This window comes from Alligator sinensis, unplaced genomic scaffold (assembly GCF_000455745.1).
Source record: "Alligator sinensis unplaced genomic scaffold, ASM45574v1 scaffold60_1, whole genome shotgun sequence".
Lineage (NCBI taxonomy): Eukaryota > Metazoa > Chordata > Crocodylia > Alligatoridae > Alligator > Alligator sinensis.
This window is the reverse complement of record NW_005841858.1, coordinates 2,473,338-2,490,583: the sequence shown is the minus strand read 5'-3', so window position 1 is coordinate 2,490,583 and position 17,246 is coordinate 2,473,338. Positions and strand designations below refer to the sequence as shown.

At 44.0% G+C, this 17,246-nt stretch overlaps 1 protein-coding gene across 6 annotated transcripts in view; it reads right to left on the bottom strand.

Moving 5' to 3' along the window:
- The window catches only part of KCNAB1 (potassium voltage-gated channel subfamily A member regulatory beta subunit 1), a 316,380-nt gene that overhangs the window by 77,787 nt on the left and 221,347 nt on the right, over positions 1-17,246 (bottom strand). For all 6 annotated transcript variants that reach the window (XM_006016463.2, XM_025214889.1, XM_025214881.1 and 3 more), the window contains exon 2: positions 16,287-16,330. In XM_006016463.2, the coding sequence (XP_006016525.1) occupies positions 16,287-16,330 (44 nt within the window). The remainder of the gene's footprint in view (positions 1-16,286; positions 16,331-17,246) is intronic.

The following is a 17,246-nucleotide window of genomic DNA, read 5'->3' as shown; positions in this document are numbered from 1 at the left end:
ACAGCAATTATTTCCCCCCTCCTTCAGGCATCTGAGTGAGTAGTGGTGGTGGAGGTTGGGGCAAGCAGACCCTGCTGTGGTCCTCCAGGGAAATAATCCCCCCTCCCTGCCCCGTGGCCTAAGAGGCCATACCAGCCAACCTCTGGCCCTGTCCCCGCCCCTGGAGCAGTGAGGGGGGGAGTGACCCTGATGGGGGCTGCAGCCCCTGTCATGTTGTTCCAGAGTGTGAGCCTCTTCTTGGCAGCGAGGGCATGCTTCTGGTGGGGAAAGCTGCCACAGACTGCATAAGGCAAGCAGCAGTGAGAATGGTGCTGGGGGGAGAGGGGTTGAGGAACGATTAACCCCTCCAAGACCCTGTGCCACCATCTGCCACAGTCCAAGGGAGCTCTGAGCCGCTGCATGCAGCCCCCTACTGGGAAGAGGCTCGTGCTCCTCGGACACATGGCAGGGGCTGCTGCTCCATCAGGGCCCTTCCCCTTTGCCACTCCAGTGGCAGGGTGGGGGCCTGACCGAAGGCTGGTCAACAGGGCACCTTAGGTGCGGGGTTAGGGAGGGGAGTTATTCCTCGCTCCCTCCAGCATCTGGCAGAGGATACAGGACGGGGCTTATCTTGCCTCTGGGCCCCGGACAGGGAGTGAGTAGCTGTGGTGGCAGTGGTAGTGGTCGGGGCTGGCAGAGCCTGCTGCAGTCCCCTGAGGGCAGTGGGGATGGAAGGGGGAATAACCCTCCCTTGCTTCCCCCCACCTAAGGGGCCATGCCAGTTGGCATTGCAGCAGCAAGGAGGGAGCACCCACCAGACCCTGGCTTGGTGCTGTGGGACAGGGAGGGGGGAATTCAACCCCCTTCCTGGCCAGTTCATTCCAGGCCGCCTCCTGGGGCTGGCCATGCTCCTGATGCTGGAGCAGCCAGTGGAGAAATGCACATTGTGCCAGTGGGAGAGGGCAGGGATGGGGAGAATGAGACTCTTCTCTGCTCCCATGTGGGACAAGCATCCGGCCAGTCCCCCATCCCTGTCTGTTTGCCTGTCCCTGCTCGGTCTAGGGTGCAGAGGGGTGGGGCCAGCCCTGCTCCGCTGGAGCAGAAAGCCCAGCCCAGAGAGCATGCCGAGATGCTGGGGGACTCTGGTTTAACTTAGACCAGGAAGGGGTCTGGAACAGAATTTGCATAAACTGGTTTGATCTCAATCAGTTACTTCTGATACTACATTCAACCAAATTTATCTCAAACGAATTTTGGCCATTTTGAAACTGGTTATGTGCACTGAACTTATGTTTTGTTACGGGTTTAAATCAGTTTCTGATCACTTAAACCGGTTTATGTGTAATGTCTGTCCCTAGCCTTGGAGTTACAATTTAAATATCCAAAGAAGACTGCAAGGCTGAGGCTAAACCTGCCAATAGTGCATGATAAAACAGCAGAGTCTAATATGTATAAACAGAGAATAAATGAACTGGAAGGTGGGGCAACTGGTAACAAGACCTACCTTTCCTCTCAGCGGCCATTGTGGCCCATAGCAGTGGGATCCTTTCTAGGGCTGTGCTGATTCAATTTGGAGGAGATTTGGCCCAATTCAGTGGCCAAATCTCCAAATCCAAGTCAAATCAGGAGACCAATTAAAAGGTTTGAATTGATTCAGAAAAGATTTGGAGAGCTTCAGCGATTCGGGTAGTTCCTGCTCACTGCAGCAGGGAGCTGGACCCAAACTCCACGCTGGTAAGTAGGAGGTGGGGGAGGGGACCATGGGTGGACCCCTGCCAGACCCCTTCCCCTGCCTTCTCCCCTGAGCACCCCCTGACCCCTGTCTGCTCTCCCAGCCCCCACAATGGTGGCCCCAGCTCCCGGCTCTTTAAAATAAGCCCATACTCACCGGCTGCTGCCAGGCAGGGGAGCAATCCCCATGCCACGTGGAGGGCTCTGCTATGAGTCTCCTGCCCACTGTATGAGCCCCCCATGCCTGCCCTACCTGCCCTAGCTCTTGGCCCTTTTTTTTTTTTTTAAAGCCCTCACTCACCGGCTTAAAGCCCGCGCTAACCGGCTGCTGAAGCAGCCTTGGGGCTTCTGGGGGTTCGTGGCAGAGCCCCCCACACAGTGCGGGGCAGTAGGGGGCAGTGGGGATAGTGCCCCCTCGCCCCGCCCTGCGCAGGAGCCAGTGAGTTGGGGCTTTTTTTTTCCTTTTTTTTTTTTTTTTTAAAGGGCCAGGGTCTGGGACAGCAGGCGGAGGCCAGGGGGCTCATGGCAGAGCCCCCCACATGACATGGGGCTGCGAGGATTCCCCCCCCCCCCACCTGTCTGGGGAAGGAGGGCTCTTGTGAGGAGTGCTCCTTTTCTTTCACTACATGCAGCAGTTCCTTTTGCCTGGCTCTGGGGATTTTCCTACAGACTACACTTGTAGAAGGATCTGAAAACATGTACACTTGGTTGGTCCATGAAACTAAAGCAGTACTCACTATGCTTTTTCCTGTGTAACTTTAAAAAAAATACTTTAAATTAAGTTTAAGTTGCAGTCTTATTCCCCAGAACAAATACTTTAAGTCTCTCATGGTTAGATAATGACAGAGGAAGGAAGGTACTGAGGAAAGAAGATTGATAGCTGCTGATAGAAATTGACCTTTTTCTGCAATTTTTTCTTTATATAAAAATATTTTTGTGACATTTTCTAGTTAGGTATGAAAATTTGCCCCCTCCCCTCAACATAAGATTTTTTGCTGATTTTAAATCCTTTTGTTGGGCCCTGGGATATAGGATAATAGGAAAGTAGGGCTGGTAGGGACGTAACAAGGTCATCTATTCCAGACCTCTGCTAAAGGCAGGATCATCCCTGACTGAACCATCCCAGGCAAGTGTCCATCTAACCCAGGGGTGGGCAAAATGCAGCCCATGGGCCAGATACGGCCCGCCAGGCCATTCTATCTGGCCCACAGGGCCCCTAAAATTTTTAGAAAATTAATAATTATCTGCCTCGGCTGCCTGTCATGCAGCCCTCGATGGCTCGCCAAAACTCAGTAAGCAGCCCTCCACCCGAAATAATTGCCCACCCCTGATTTAACCTGTTCTTAAATAACCAAGGATGGAGAATCCAAAACTTCTCTAGGTAGCCTGTTCCAATACTTGACCATCCTCATAGTCAAGACGTTCTTCCTAATCTCCAACCTAAATTTCCACTGTTGCAGCCTGAGTCCATTGCTCTTAGTCCTATCCACCATGGCCACAGAGAAAAGCCCATATCCATTCTCTTTATAATTGCCCTTCCGGTATTTGAAGACTGCTCTCAAATCCCTTTTAGTCTTCTTTTCTCCAGACTTAATAACACTTGATTTTTCAGCCTTTCCTTACAAGTCATGCTTCCCAAGCCTCAAATCAAATGTGGATTCAACTCCTAGTTCTGCCTCAGTCCTCCAGGGCGATACTGTACATGTCACTTATTTCTCTGTGCCTCAGTTCTCCATTCAGAAAATGGGGAAAATAAGACTCTTGCTGGCTCTTTACCTGTCTTGCTTATTTATATTCTAAACCCTTCAGGAGATGGACTCTCTCTTCCTCTCTCTTTGTACAGTGCTGAGCCAGGGGGGCCCTAATATCAAACAATAAAAGCTAGAGGAGAAAATCAGCTTTATTAAATTATTAAATCCCCTGCATCTCTTTATAAAGAGGAAAATTCAGAATGGGAACAGATTTCAATGTCAATGCTGCACATGGATAATCATTATGAAAAGGGCAGCAAGTTAAGAATGCTTTTCTAATAAAAAAATACCCACAGGCATCCTTGCAAATAACCTTCATACCATTTAGTCTCAGTATGATTTACAGTATAGATATGCATGCAGGTCTCAACTACAGGTAAGATGAAAAGGAGGTATTTATATACTTCATGGAGTACAGATCTTCCTCTGAATTTAGACAATCATGAATCTGTAATACAGAACATGCTCCACTGAGGAAAGAAGAAAATACTACAGAAGCAAAATTCTCAAATGTTTAGACATATGGAGATTAGCATGAATGTTGGAAATGTTTCATCTGCACAATCCTGTTGGGCACAGGCTCTCTCTGAACGATGTCTGCTGTTTACTTTGGAAATGGCCAACTGCTTTAGGGTAAATTCACAGTAGTACAGTAGAAATATGATAATTTGTGGTAGTTCTAACACTCCAGTTATATAGCTTCACAATAATCAGAAATAATATGTTAGTTAAGTGGTCTTAAATGAGTCCTTGATAAATGAGAGTGCAAAAAAGTCACTCAGGACACAATTCAGCCAATGGGGTTGTAAAAATTAGCCAGTGAGCGACAACTACCTCCAGAGGCAGACAAAGAATCAGTATTTTGCTTTTTAAAAATGGTAAATCTGGTAAATCTGTATAAGTTGACAAAATTGGACTGAATTTCCCTCTACCTTGTCTCACCACTATTCTTTGTATAGTCTATTCCAGCAGCGAGGACCACCTGTATGAAATGGACTCCATGTGGGCCCAGGAATTTTGCCATACAATTCAGACTGCAAAATAAAAGCCTTGGACTGTAAGTACAGGACACAGAGCATCTTTTCCTAGGTGTTTCCACAGAACAACTCAATGTACCACATGAGTGACTGGTGCCTCCTGAATCTGGGGGAGGGGCACCCGCAGAAGCCGCCAATGGCAGTGGCCTTCGCGGAGGGGCACCAGCCCTACTGATAGCATCATTTGGGGGGCACTGGCCCCGTCGACCATTGCGGGGGGCACTGGCCTCATCAGGGTGGAATGTGCACCCCCTACCAGTCGCCTATGATGTACCATACAGTCTTAGATACTCATGAATCCTAGAGCAATGAAAACAAATACTAAAAGTAAATGATTCCCCCTCTGAGAAGTATGCCTGAGAAAAAAGGCACCCTGGATGATTAATCAGAAAAGTAGAGACTGTTGCACAGTGTACGGATGAAACAGGCTTCATAATGTCGCACACACAAAATAGTTTGGGGGGGGCGGGGTCAGGAGGTGACTGGGAAAACTGGAGATGGAAAATGGCATATGGGATTTCATTTTAATGAAGAAGAGGGAAAACTTAAAGAATCCATAAGCTGAGCTAATGGTCTTCAAGAATAAAAAAGCAAAGGCAGAAATATGTGTCTGCTGTGCTCTTTTTTAAGACTATAACCAGTCACCCTTTCAAGCCTAGCTAACTAAAGACAGACACTCAACTTGGTGCTGAGGCATTTGTTTATATGTCTTGACTAGAGCTGCTGAAGCTTCAGCTGGCTTCAAATGTTTAATGGTATCTAGATTTAAGCATAGCTCTGGCATCCAGGTTTGAAAACTAGCTCAAGACCATCTGTATCCTATTTGCAGCTGGAGAAATTTTCAAGGGCATAAAGAGTATAAGTGGCTAACTGCTGCTTGTGCTTTCAAAAGGGCTCCTCAGCATCTTTAATGCTAAATTAAATCAGTGTTTGTACAAAGCCAGGCACAGAGAAAACTTGACAGGTTTAGAGAGGGAAATGGGAGTTATGAAATGTAACTAACAGAACACAGCTTTTTGGTAAGAGAGAACTTTCCAAATATTAGATATAATAGAAAAATTCTGCAGTCCCTAAAAATGGTGAACATCCATTGAGGTTAAATGAAGAACAACATTTGTCCCAACATACATAAGCATGAGCATTGGTTGAACTTTTTAAAATGTAAGAACTGAAAGTTAGATGCCAAAATCTATGTTTGGGCACCTAAATATAACTTTATTTTAAAAAATGCTCTCACTGAAATCAAAGGGAGCAGCGTGTGCTCAGCACTTCTGAATATCAGGTCAGGTATCTCAGATCCTAAGTGTAAGTATCTTTTTCTGAAATTTTGGGGAAAAGGGTATTCTATGTATGTGCATACAACATTTGTGAGACCAACCCTGCCTATGGGAAGCATGTAGTTACCTACAAGCTGAATACCTCCCTAATCAATGGCTCCTGGCCATCTGGACCATAAAACTTTCAGTAGTCTTAATAAGGTGCTGCTATCCCAGTTTCTATTATAGGGTCTAGTGTTCCTTTCAATGCATCACCACAAAACTTTCATTTAGCTCAAAGGAATACTTGCTCCACTCCACACACCAGAACCTGGGCAATTACCTTCACAGTGGCTAGTCTCAGAGTAACAAAGACCTTTTAGACTCTTGTGGCAACAAGTGCAACAGCATCATATGAAACGGACTCGGACAATTTGTTCCTTTCTTGAGTGGCATAGAAAACAATTTTGCAGATAGTTATACCTAGTGGGGCGAGGAAGGGAAGACAGGGAGATATTAATTATTTTTGGAATCCTGGAGCATTAACTCCCATTGGGACATCATTGGAATGCCAACAAGTTTCACCTGTCTGTTGCACAAAAAACTTATGTCCAACTTTGGACTACAAGAAGAAACCGCTGTGGAATACAAAATAAGGAAACTAGTTGGAGAAATTACAAACGCAGCAGCATAGCAATATATGTTATGTTGCTATAAATGAATTGCTCCCTGCAGAAATGAAAGCCTCATTTGGGTGTTTCAAACCAATGGATGTCAGATTAAGGATGACTCACAATCTCAGTGAGCAGCTGTATTTCTGAAAAAACAAAATACAATGAAAAGGTTTTTTAAAAATTGTATTTTTCCTACAGCTTTTCCCTTACCAATTAGCCACTGTTGATTATCTTCCTCTTAGCTGTACATCTTTCCGATGTAGTAGGAAAAAAAGTCTTACATAATGTGAGCACCAATGTTTGAAAATTCCCCTTAATCATCATTTTGAAATAGGTGATGCATCAATGCAGCACTTTCAAATAAGACTATGGACAGGCATTCAGCTGCTGTGCTAAGAATTTCCAGGAAATATATCTCAAGAAGGGGGTGGTGTACAGGTGTTTCAGATCCCTACCTGGAGAGCTACACAGATGCCTTGGAGGCGAGCTCTCCAGCCAGGGGGCTATAAGAAGGCTGCTTCTGGGGTGCCCCCACTCCTAAGGGAGCCAGATCATTGACAGCTTGCCCACCCCTTCCAACTTGGAGAGGGGGGCAGGCTGTCAAGGAATAGCTAAGGAGCAGTTGCTAAGGACAGCACCTTGCCTTGCAATAGTGCAAGGGGGAAGGAGAACTGCTCCTCTCTTCCCTACCAGTCCCTTGGGAAGCTTGGGACTGTTAAAGGGGAGGCAGGAATCGATTCTCACAGGGCTCCCTGACAGCTTGCCACTGGTAGGCTATCTGGGAGCCAGCCACTGCCCTTCCCTCCCTCCTAGGGACTCCCGTTGTGCCATGTGGAACTGAACAGGTGCAACTCATACCACTAGAAAACGGTGAAGTTGCTGTTTGAAGAGCTAACGGTTTGTGGTGGAATTACTCTGCTTTTTTTCTATGACCAACTGCTTGAGTGGCTGTGCATGCACAGTTTGTGCTGAGAATGCAATTTTCCCAACACAAATGTAGCACCGGTCCATTCCCATAAGGTTCAGTCCTTCCCCCTTATTTGCCTGAATAACACTGTCATACAAACACCACCACTACCTCATGCAGGCAGGTCTGGTGTAAATCAGAGTGCAAAGTCAGTGGCATTACTCCATCTTTGCACTGGAGTATGGCAACTAAGAAACTGGCTATAAAAACCAAAGTGGGGTGGATAGCAATTTTAAGACTAAAGAAAAGCACATAACCTTAAAGATTAATACTACCAGTTCAAGCACAGGATTTTTCTTTGGGCCATGGGAAAAAAAAATAGAATATGGTCATTTCAACTGATCATTGAACCATAGATTCATCATAATCATAATCCTGTTCATCCTACATCCTCAGCCCAGAGACAATCCTGTGACTGTAATGTCACCGCTCATTTTGTCTCCAGACCCCATCACTGAATCAAAAGTAAAATCTATTCCGTGTCCACATGGTATCTACTAGTGGGGAAGCCTTGCCCCTACTTTGAAAACGATAAAAAAATAAGGCTGAGTGCTGACCCTTTGGATGCTTCATTACATCTGGGCCATTTGCTGCATATTTTCATCAACTAAAGCCTCAACATATTTTCTTCTTCTTTTAATGTGCTAATGTTCACCTTGCTTGCTGAATAATTTTAAACTGAAGGATGGAAAAAAAATCGGGAGGAGGAAAATGCATGCTATTAAAAGGAGACCTCCAAAGCTAGTGAAAGCAGAGTCCAGCTTTGACTTTTGTACTGAAGGGGCAGAAAACAAGCAGCTAAAAACATAGATTTAACATTTTTAAAAGGGGGTCTGCTTCCCCTCTGGGACACCCCTTCAAATTTCTGCCTTATTCTATGAACCAGAAATGCTATGGATTTCACTCATGTAGATATACCAGTAGAATCCAGTGAGTGCATTTTTTTTAATATTAAATGTTATTTCTGTGCTGGATTCCTCCAACATCAGTCTAGTCACGTGGATCATTCAACATTAACACTAATCTTGATTCTGTTCCCATCTTTTCAGATGCTGTAGAACTATTCTGTGGCCAAACTGTGAACAGCTCTCCTCTGAGGAGTTGTTGTGAGTAGAGAATATGCAGGCACCGTTCACTGTGTCAGCGCCTGCATATGCCCCATCTCTCTCAACAATGGCTACTAAATACCCCAATTTGGTCTTCTGTGAAGGAGGCAAATAGGATTTGTCTAGGATTTTGTAGCTTCTCAAGTCACTCATAATAAAGGAAATGACACTGGAGGATTTTGCAGATGGATTGGTTCCAGCACTTGAATGGTACACATGAAAATGGAAAGATAAGCGAAGCGGCTTATTTATATTTATATACATAAAATATGCATATATTTTCATTGTAAATTTGAGCCCACACTCAAATTGACCTTTTAAACTACTTTTAAGCAGTCTTAATTTGTAATATTACCTCATAGCAAAAAATCAGAGAAGTGACCCTAAGAAGAAATTGATTCATGCACAGATTTTTGTGGCATAATTTCTCTGTGGAAACTGCCTGTTGTGGAAGCAGTTCTTTTGTTCCTTTCTGTGAGCTGGACTGATTTACGTTTTCAAGATGATTGGTTTCATTTCATTATTTATTTCCTCAGATGTTGAACTAATCATCTTTGTGGGGTTTCCTCAACATTTCTTAAAAACCAGACAGTTTCTATAGTAAGAGAAATGTGGCTTTGACTATTTGTTGAGAGAGAAAGAGTGGTCTTTTTCTCTTGAACAGCATTTTGGCGAGAATGATGACCTCTGAGCAAGTGCTACTGAAAGGAGCGTTGAGTGGTTTTTTTTGTTTTTGTTTTTACCTACTTTAGATCAGATTTTGAAGTATCCTCAATCATCATAACATTTTGGAGCTTTCAACAAGGTCTTCTGTTCATTTCTTTAAAAAACCCAAACTGAGGCAAAAGCCAAAACCAACACAGACCAAGTCCTATGACTCTCCTTACTCCTATATGAGCTCCTAAACCTCTAAGTATTATAGGTAAGGAGTGTGCTGTAGAGGTAATGGGTTATGTACTACCTGTTCCTACTTAATTCCAGCCAAATAAATGAAAAGTGACTCAGGGTCTGGAGGTGGAGGGAAGGGGAAGCGTAGTGTATCTATAGGATGATTAATGGATTAACTGTCTCTCTTTAAGCATCATCTGTAGTAATTCTTTCCAAATATGAGGCTGGTTCAGGTTAGCTGTTAAAAATGTTCTCAAATGCCTCTGGTCCCAGATATTCACTATACATAGTTGACATTACTGACTAAATTACCAGCATGTGATACATGGCGACAGAGATAATTAGAGCACAAAGGATCCCTCCATGGCAGGCCATGTTATGGCCTGCCTTAACATTCCTAAGTTAAGGCAGGCCATAACTTAGGAATGTATATTTCCATTATTATTTCCCTCCTTTTGTTTCTCTTCAGCCTTGTGTTTTTCTCTGTTTTTTTTTTCTTTTTTCACAGTATGTAATGAAGCATACTTTCACCCTGGTGAGATTTTAGAAATTGTTAGAGATGACTGGGTCTTTGGGAACTTTTTTAATTTTAATACTGCAGCAGTGATAAGCAAAAAAAACTCTCTCTTAGGGAACTGCAAAACAGGTTGCTTAAAATAAGTCATTGAAGCTGATGCTGTTGAAATGGCAAAAGATATTTGATACATCTGTTACAGAAGTTGAAAATTTGCTACAGTTCAGAAAATGTTTGCAAACTCATGAGAAAAAAAACTACTGCTCAGTCAGTTTCAATCGTTCAGATCCTCTCCACTGCCTAATTATGGAAAACATATCAGGGGTTATATGGTTCACCACTTACTAAATTGTTTTTGCCTAGCTTGACAGGTCCATGCCCAGTAGACCCCTTCACCACTTATTTTCCTCAACCACAGAAGACCAGCCGCTCTGTTCATTTTTAAAACCCAAACTAGTTGAAGCAGACCGCTTGTCCCATGCTGCTATACTCATAGAAGAACAAATATTTCATGTCTCTATAGTTCTGGATGCTTTAAATCAGGAGCGATTACTTCTGGCCCATGGGCCAGATCCTGCCCACAGCACTGTATCATCCAGCTAGTGGGGCTTCCACCACTCCCCTACTGCCAAACCTCCTGCCCCAGACCATGTACGCTGGATCTGGCACCTGATCTCGGTGTGCAGGGCTGGGTGGGCACAGAACCAGGCTCTAGGCCCCCCTGGTGTGGGGGCAGGGAGGGGGAAATGCCAGGTCCCCAGATCCTAAGCCTGGTGTACAGGGAGAGGGATAGGGTGGTGCCCAGTTGTTGGTGCCCAATCTCAGCATGGGGGGGAAGAAGGGTGAAGGGGGGTGTCACAGTGCCCAATCCTGGCACACGAGGCAGGGAGAAGGTGGTGCCAGACCCCAGGGTTTGATCTGGCCTACAGACAACCGCACATCATGCACCTGGCTCACATGGCCAGAAAAGGTTGAGCACCACTGCTTAAATGTACAAGTCTCTAGAAGCAAGCTTTCCCAGCCTTTTTCTTGTTTCCCTTTTCCCACCAGTTTCTTCTCACCATGACAACATTTGCTCATGGCGCAATTATCTGAAGGACAGGAAACATATCTGCACTGGGTAATTAAACAAATCCTTTAAGCTGTCTAGGATTGATTTCAATAAGAGGAAGTCTTTATGTTTAACTGGATCTTATTCTTAATTCAACACTGTACAACAATTACAAGGGATTTTCACATTTTACTTTATTTAAAATCTGAACTCCTCCAAGCACTTTATAAATATGAGCTGATCATTACAGCACCTCCTGTAGTAATACCACAACTGTTTTGGAGAGGGATACATTGAGCTGGCATGTGATGACTAATGGGTGTTCTACTTTTAATAAGAGAGGAAAAAAGCAAAGACCTACCTTCCAGTCCAGTAATGTAACTACCTGATGTATGTACTTCCCTGATGAATTAGCTCTAAAGGGATCGCTACAGATGCCCTACAAAATCTCTTCAGCCATGCTGGCTAGTCATTTTCAAAGACAATTCATTTGAAGCCACCACATTCCTCTTAATGCCTGTGTTTTAATAGTAGACCAGGGTTCGTAATTTGTTGTATGTATAAAGTGTATACTGATCAACTGGAGATGCTCAGAAGTTTTCCAATGGAATGCTTTTCCATTAGAAAATGCCAATGCATCAAATGTGAATCAACAATCAACAAGTCAAGGAGATGTATTAATTCTGACAAAATTTGTTTTAAAGAAATACTAGGGCTGCAGTACTACCTAAAGTAATTTTGGTTGGAAGGTGGGCTGGGCTAGAGCCTAAGCCATCCAGGGTTGGGACACAGCCTTCACAAGAGACGTCTCAGGGGAGACCTTGTAGCAGCCTATAAGTTTATCAAGGGAGGACAACAGAGAGTTAGAGACATGCTATTTACCAGGGCACCCCTAGGAGTAACTAGGAATAATGAGTACAAACTAGTGGAGAGTAGATTCAGGTTAGATATTAGGAAGCAATTTTTCGTAGTAAGGGTGTCCAGAATCTGGAACAGGCTGCCAGGAGAGGTGGTGCTATCACCTAACTTGGAGGTCTTCAAGAGGAGCCTAGATAGGCACCTGGCTGGGGTCATCTGACCTCGGTCCTTTTCCTGCCTGGGGCAGGGAGTCGGACCTGATGATCCTTCGGGGTCCCTTCCAAATCTACAATCTATGAATCTATAGTTTATAGCTATGAAGCACTAAAGCTTTGTAAATAGTTACATACAAAAACATTACATAAAGAGCAATGCTTAACTCGGCTAAGGTTGCAAAATCAAATCCTCACACTAAGGAAATACCTAATTTAGGGCTAAAATAAATACAGACATATAAAATCTTATTCATAGGCTCCATCACTTCAGGAATTCAGTGTAAAACGCAAAAGTATGTCTTTATATGCTGGGAAGGGAAAGGATGTAATGAGTAGTAATTAGCATCCAGAAATGTACACCATTCATAATTGTCTCACATATGTGCACATTCACTTCCTCAAAATATGTGTTTGAAATACCATATTTTCCTTCACATGACACACATTTCTGCCAAAAAACAGCTGCTGAAAATTGGAGTGTACACTATATGCAAAAAATACAGTAAGACCAAGTTCTGCCGCTTAGAGGTAAAACTGAAAGTAAAATCTACAGCAATCCACAGGGAGTAAAACAATGAGCAGGCTCTACTCCCTAGCCATTGCTACTGAGCTACTACAAGGAAAGACCTTTTTCTTTATGTTCTGCCCTTCTAAAACAAAGTGCATATTTTATTCTGGGGCATACTGTATGCAAGAAAATATGGTATCGACTGTAAATCATTCCTCCATTCGTTACTGCCTTTATAAGAGTTATTATCACTAGGGTTTTTTTTTCACCTTTGATGGGCATCAGAACAGAGTAGGATTTTTAGAGAACTGCATTTAATGCTACATTTGACATACTTCTAGCGGAAACGAAACACATGCCCAAGTCTTTTTTTACAGTAATCTTTTCTTTAGATGGCTAGTTCTTCAGCTTCTCACCATAAACCTGTGCATGCAGCTAGGAAAAAAAAGAGTAGAAGCTTTAACTAACCTAGATTCCTTCGTTTCCCTCCTACAGAATAGTAAACTGATTCTGTTATAATTCTGACACAGGAATTAAAGAAATCACTTGCCTGAGTAAAGACATTAGAGTCTGTCTTATTCTTTGTATGTGTTCTTAATCAAGAGTTTTAGATTAAGGGATCTATACTTAGTGGACTGGATAATCATAGAATCATAGAATCATATCATAGAAGTAGGGTCGGAAGGGACCTTGTAGATCTTCAAGTCCGACCCCCTGCCTGGGCAGGAGAGAAACTGGGCTCAAGTGACCCCAGCCAGGTAGGCGTCGAGCCGCTTCTTAAAGACCCCCAGAGTAGGAGCCAGCACCACTTCCCTTGCAAGTTGGTTTCAGATCCTAGCCGCCCTAACCGTGAAGTAGTTCCTACGGATATCTAATCTGAACCTACTCTCCAACAACTTGTGGCCGTTATTCCTTGTTATCCTGGGGGGCACTGGGGGAAACAAGGTGTCCCCCAAACCCTTCTGGTCCCCCCTAGTGAGTTTATAAACGGTCACCAGGTCCCCCCTCAGCCTTCTCTTGTGAAGGCTGAACAGGTTCAGGTCCCATATCCTCTCATTGTAGGATCTGGCCTGACCAGTGTCGCGTAGAGGGGGAGGATCACCTCCTTGGCCCTACTTGAGATGCACCTGTGGATGCACGATAGGGTCCGGTTAGCCCTGCCGACCGTGACCTCGCATTGTCGGCCCATGTTCATCTTGGAGTCAATGATGACTCCAAGATCCCTTTCTGCCTCTGTGCTCTCAAGAAGGGAGTTTCCCATCTTATAAGTGTGCTGCCGGTTACTACTGCCCAAGTGCAGCACCCTGAACTTGTCCGTATTGAAACACACCTGTTTTTGTCAGCCCACCCTTGCAACCTATCCAGGTCTTGCTGCAGTCTTTCCCTCCCTGCTAGTGTGCCCACCTCACCCCAGATTTTGGTATCATCAGCGAATTTGAACAGGTTGCTTTTCACCTCATTGTCCAAATCGGTGATAAAGAACCGAGCCTTGGTGGACTCCAAATTAATTAAATATGTGACCAAGGACCGAGCCTTGGGGGACTCCGCTGCCCACTTCCCCCCAGGTCGAATATGACCCATCCACCACCACCCTCTGAGTACGAGCCTTCAGCCAATTAGCAATCCATCTGACCATGTAGGCATCGATGCCACAGTTGCTTAGTTTTTTAACGAGGATGGGGTGAGAGACAGTGTCAAAGGCCTTGCTGAAGTCCAGAAAGACTACATCCATGGCGACATCTGCATCCAATGCTTTTGTGACCTGATTGTAAAAGGCAATCAGGTTGGTCTGGCATGACCTGCCCCTAATGGAACCATGCTGGTTGCCCCTCAGCATCACCCCTGATGCTGGCCCATCACAGATGTGCTCCTTGATGATCTTCTCAAAGAGTTTCCCCAGGATTGAGGTAAGACTGACGGGCCTATAGTTGCCCGGGTCCTCCCTCCTCCCTTTCTTAAAGATGGGGACCACATTGGCTATCTTCCAATCATCTGGCACCTGGCCCGAGCACCATGAGTACTTGTAAAGCCGTGCCAAGGGCCCTGCAATAACCCCTGCTATCTCCCTCAACACCCTGGGGTGGAGATCATCTGGACCTGCTGACTTGAACACGTCCAGCCCCTCCAGAAGCACTCTAACCCGGTCCTCCTCAACCTTAGGTCTTGGGGCATTCCCCTCAAGTCCGTCTTGAATCATGGTGGGGGAGTCCCGGTCCCTGCCCAAGAAAACAGAGGTGAATAAGCAATTAACCTTTTTTATTACAGTACCTCCAGGACCCAAATGTGTGCAGCTAGAGATATACTTTTTGATAAACTAGTAAGTTTGTTTTTTTCAGTTCTAAATCTGATATAATATTAATGTCATCAAAGTTATATATTGATACATTAAATAAAGGTTCTACCTCATTATGGGTAGATTAGATATTATGGTATTTTACATTTTTGTAAGCATTTGAGATATCAGATTTGGTCTTTACAGATGACCTGTGGGGGTGGGGATGATTACAAGCATGGTTCAGCTCTACTTTGATATCTAAGAGTGAGAAACACCATATAAGATGTAGTATATTTACTTTCATGGTACACATGCCCTTTTGACATAAATTAGCCTTCCAATATTGGGTTGCATGTCTTAAACAGCAAAGTTGATTTTCTACCCAGAATAAAGGCATGGAGATGCTGTAAGATGGCTGTTGCTTCTTTTTCTTCTCTTCCCTCCAGCAGCTGCATAGAGGGAGGGGTAAAGTCCAGCAGGGACAGGTCACCAGGACTAAAGTGGTATGGTTGCACCCACCACCCAAAGTTTAAAACCAACTGCCTGACAGCTGCAGTGGCATTTCTATTCAGGCAGCACTGATGGAGTCAATTGACTTCATGGTTCATTATAATCTACCCAATTCCTGCTAATTGTTCTTCACTCCACAGGTATTAACAATCCTCTCTCCTTTTTAATGGTCTGATCTAAATATACTTTGTTCAGTAATGTTGCTGTATTTTAGTGATTCCTGGTCTCTCTCCCCCGATTTCACAGCCCTGCAGACTGTTTTTAGCTTTTAAAAAAATCCTAGGTCCACCATGGAGTCTAGTCTTCAGCAACAGTAAAACTTGGTTGTCTGAGCAAACGGGTTGTTGGCAATTCAGTTGTGATAGGGTCAAAACTGTAGCTTTTGCCTGAGTAGGAAAGGGAGGGTGAGTGATCTGAAGATTAGGCCCTATCCCTGCTCTATGTGGCCATAACTGCGGAATATGTTTTTTTCTCTCTTCATTCTGCCTTCCTAGAATAAAGTGCATGTTTTAAGGGGAGAGGGAAAAGGAGGGATACGATACCTGAGAAAATACAGTACTACGTAAGAGCTGCTTATTATAATTTGTGGGCCAAATACTAGTTTGGTATTGAAGCCAGTGGATATGTTGTTACTATTATATGTAATACTCCACTGCAGGTCTACAGAAACTGAACCTGGAATCCCTCCATCAAAGGTTTTCTAGCACTTCAGCTAAAGGAATAACTCCATTAACTGCAACATGTTAAACTTGTGTCTTTGCTGTGGACCAGCCAACATACATCACACTTAGCCACTTCCACTATCAGAGAAGCTTGTCCCAACTATTTAATATTTGCTGAAATTCATATTCCCAAGAAAGAACCCACTCAAACACTTAGAAATTTAGGTTTAGATTTAACTTAGTTCCAACTAAGTCAGAAGTGAATTTGGTCAGCATATATTTGTAATTATTTAAGCATACTTACCAAGGCCCAAGCATGAAACTCTCAATCCGGATTTCCCAAGATTTCTAAAATAAAAGGAAAATAATAGGATCAAAGTAGTATCAAATCCCCTCCAAAAAATACTTTTTTCAACAGAAAAACATGAGAATAAGAATAATGCACTCCAGCAGTTTAAGAAATTATTATTATTATTTTTTTTTACCAGAAAGAAGACATTCTAATCCCCAGCATCTCTATATGTTCCCACAGAAGTAAATTCCTGGCTGTGATAATAGTAGAAATGGTGAGCACTCTATAGTAGGCGGTATGTTCCCTTCATGGATTTTGAGTTGTTATTTATCTTAAAATAAAACAAAGCCTATTGAAATTAAATATATGAAACACAACTGTTTTAATTTCAAATATATATTTTCTATTTTGTTCATGTTATTTTTGTTGAAATGGCACAATATAATCCATGAAGCCCTCCAAGGAAATCTTTCAATTTAAAGCTCAAAGTCATAATTTCAAGCAGGTTTTAGTTAGCAACAATGTTACTTAGTTAGTTTAGTTAGTTAGCAATAATGCTTTTCTTCCTGAAATGCCACATATATCCTTTGACAGTGCTGTGACATGGTGGGTGCGTCCAGACGAGCATGCACATGCCTCTTGCCCAATCTCAAACCCCTTTGAGACGGGGCAACAGGCACGTGCGGGAATGAAAAAATGTGCCCTGTTTGCAGCACGGCAAGAAAATTAGACCCTTGATATCCAGGATCTAAAAAATCAAAGTTTAAAAAAGTAGAGCAGGACACCCCTGAGGCAACTGGAGGCTGGGTCCTCCATGAGAGACGCTCTGGCTGCCTCACCCCAGTGCTGAAACATGTGGCCAGCCGGGCTGCGTGTTCAGTACCAGGGCTCCAGTGCCAGTGAGTAAGAGGTCGCGGGGGCTGGAGGAGGGGGAAGGGGACCATAGGAGGGACCTGCGCCAGCCCCAACCAC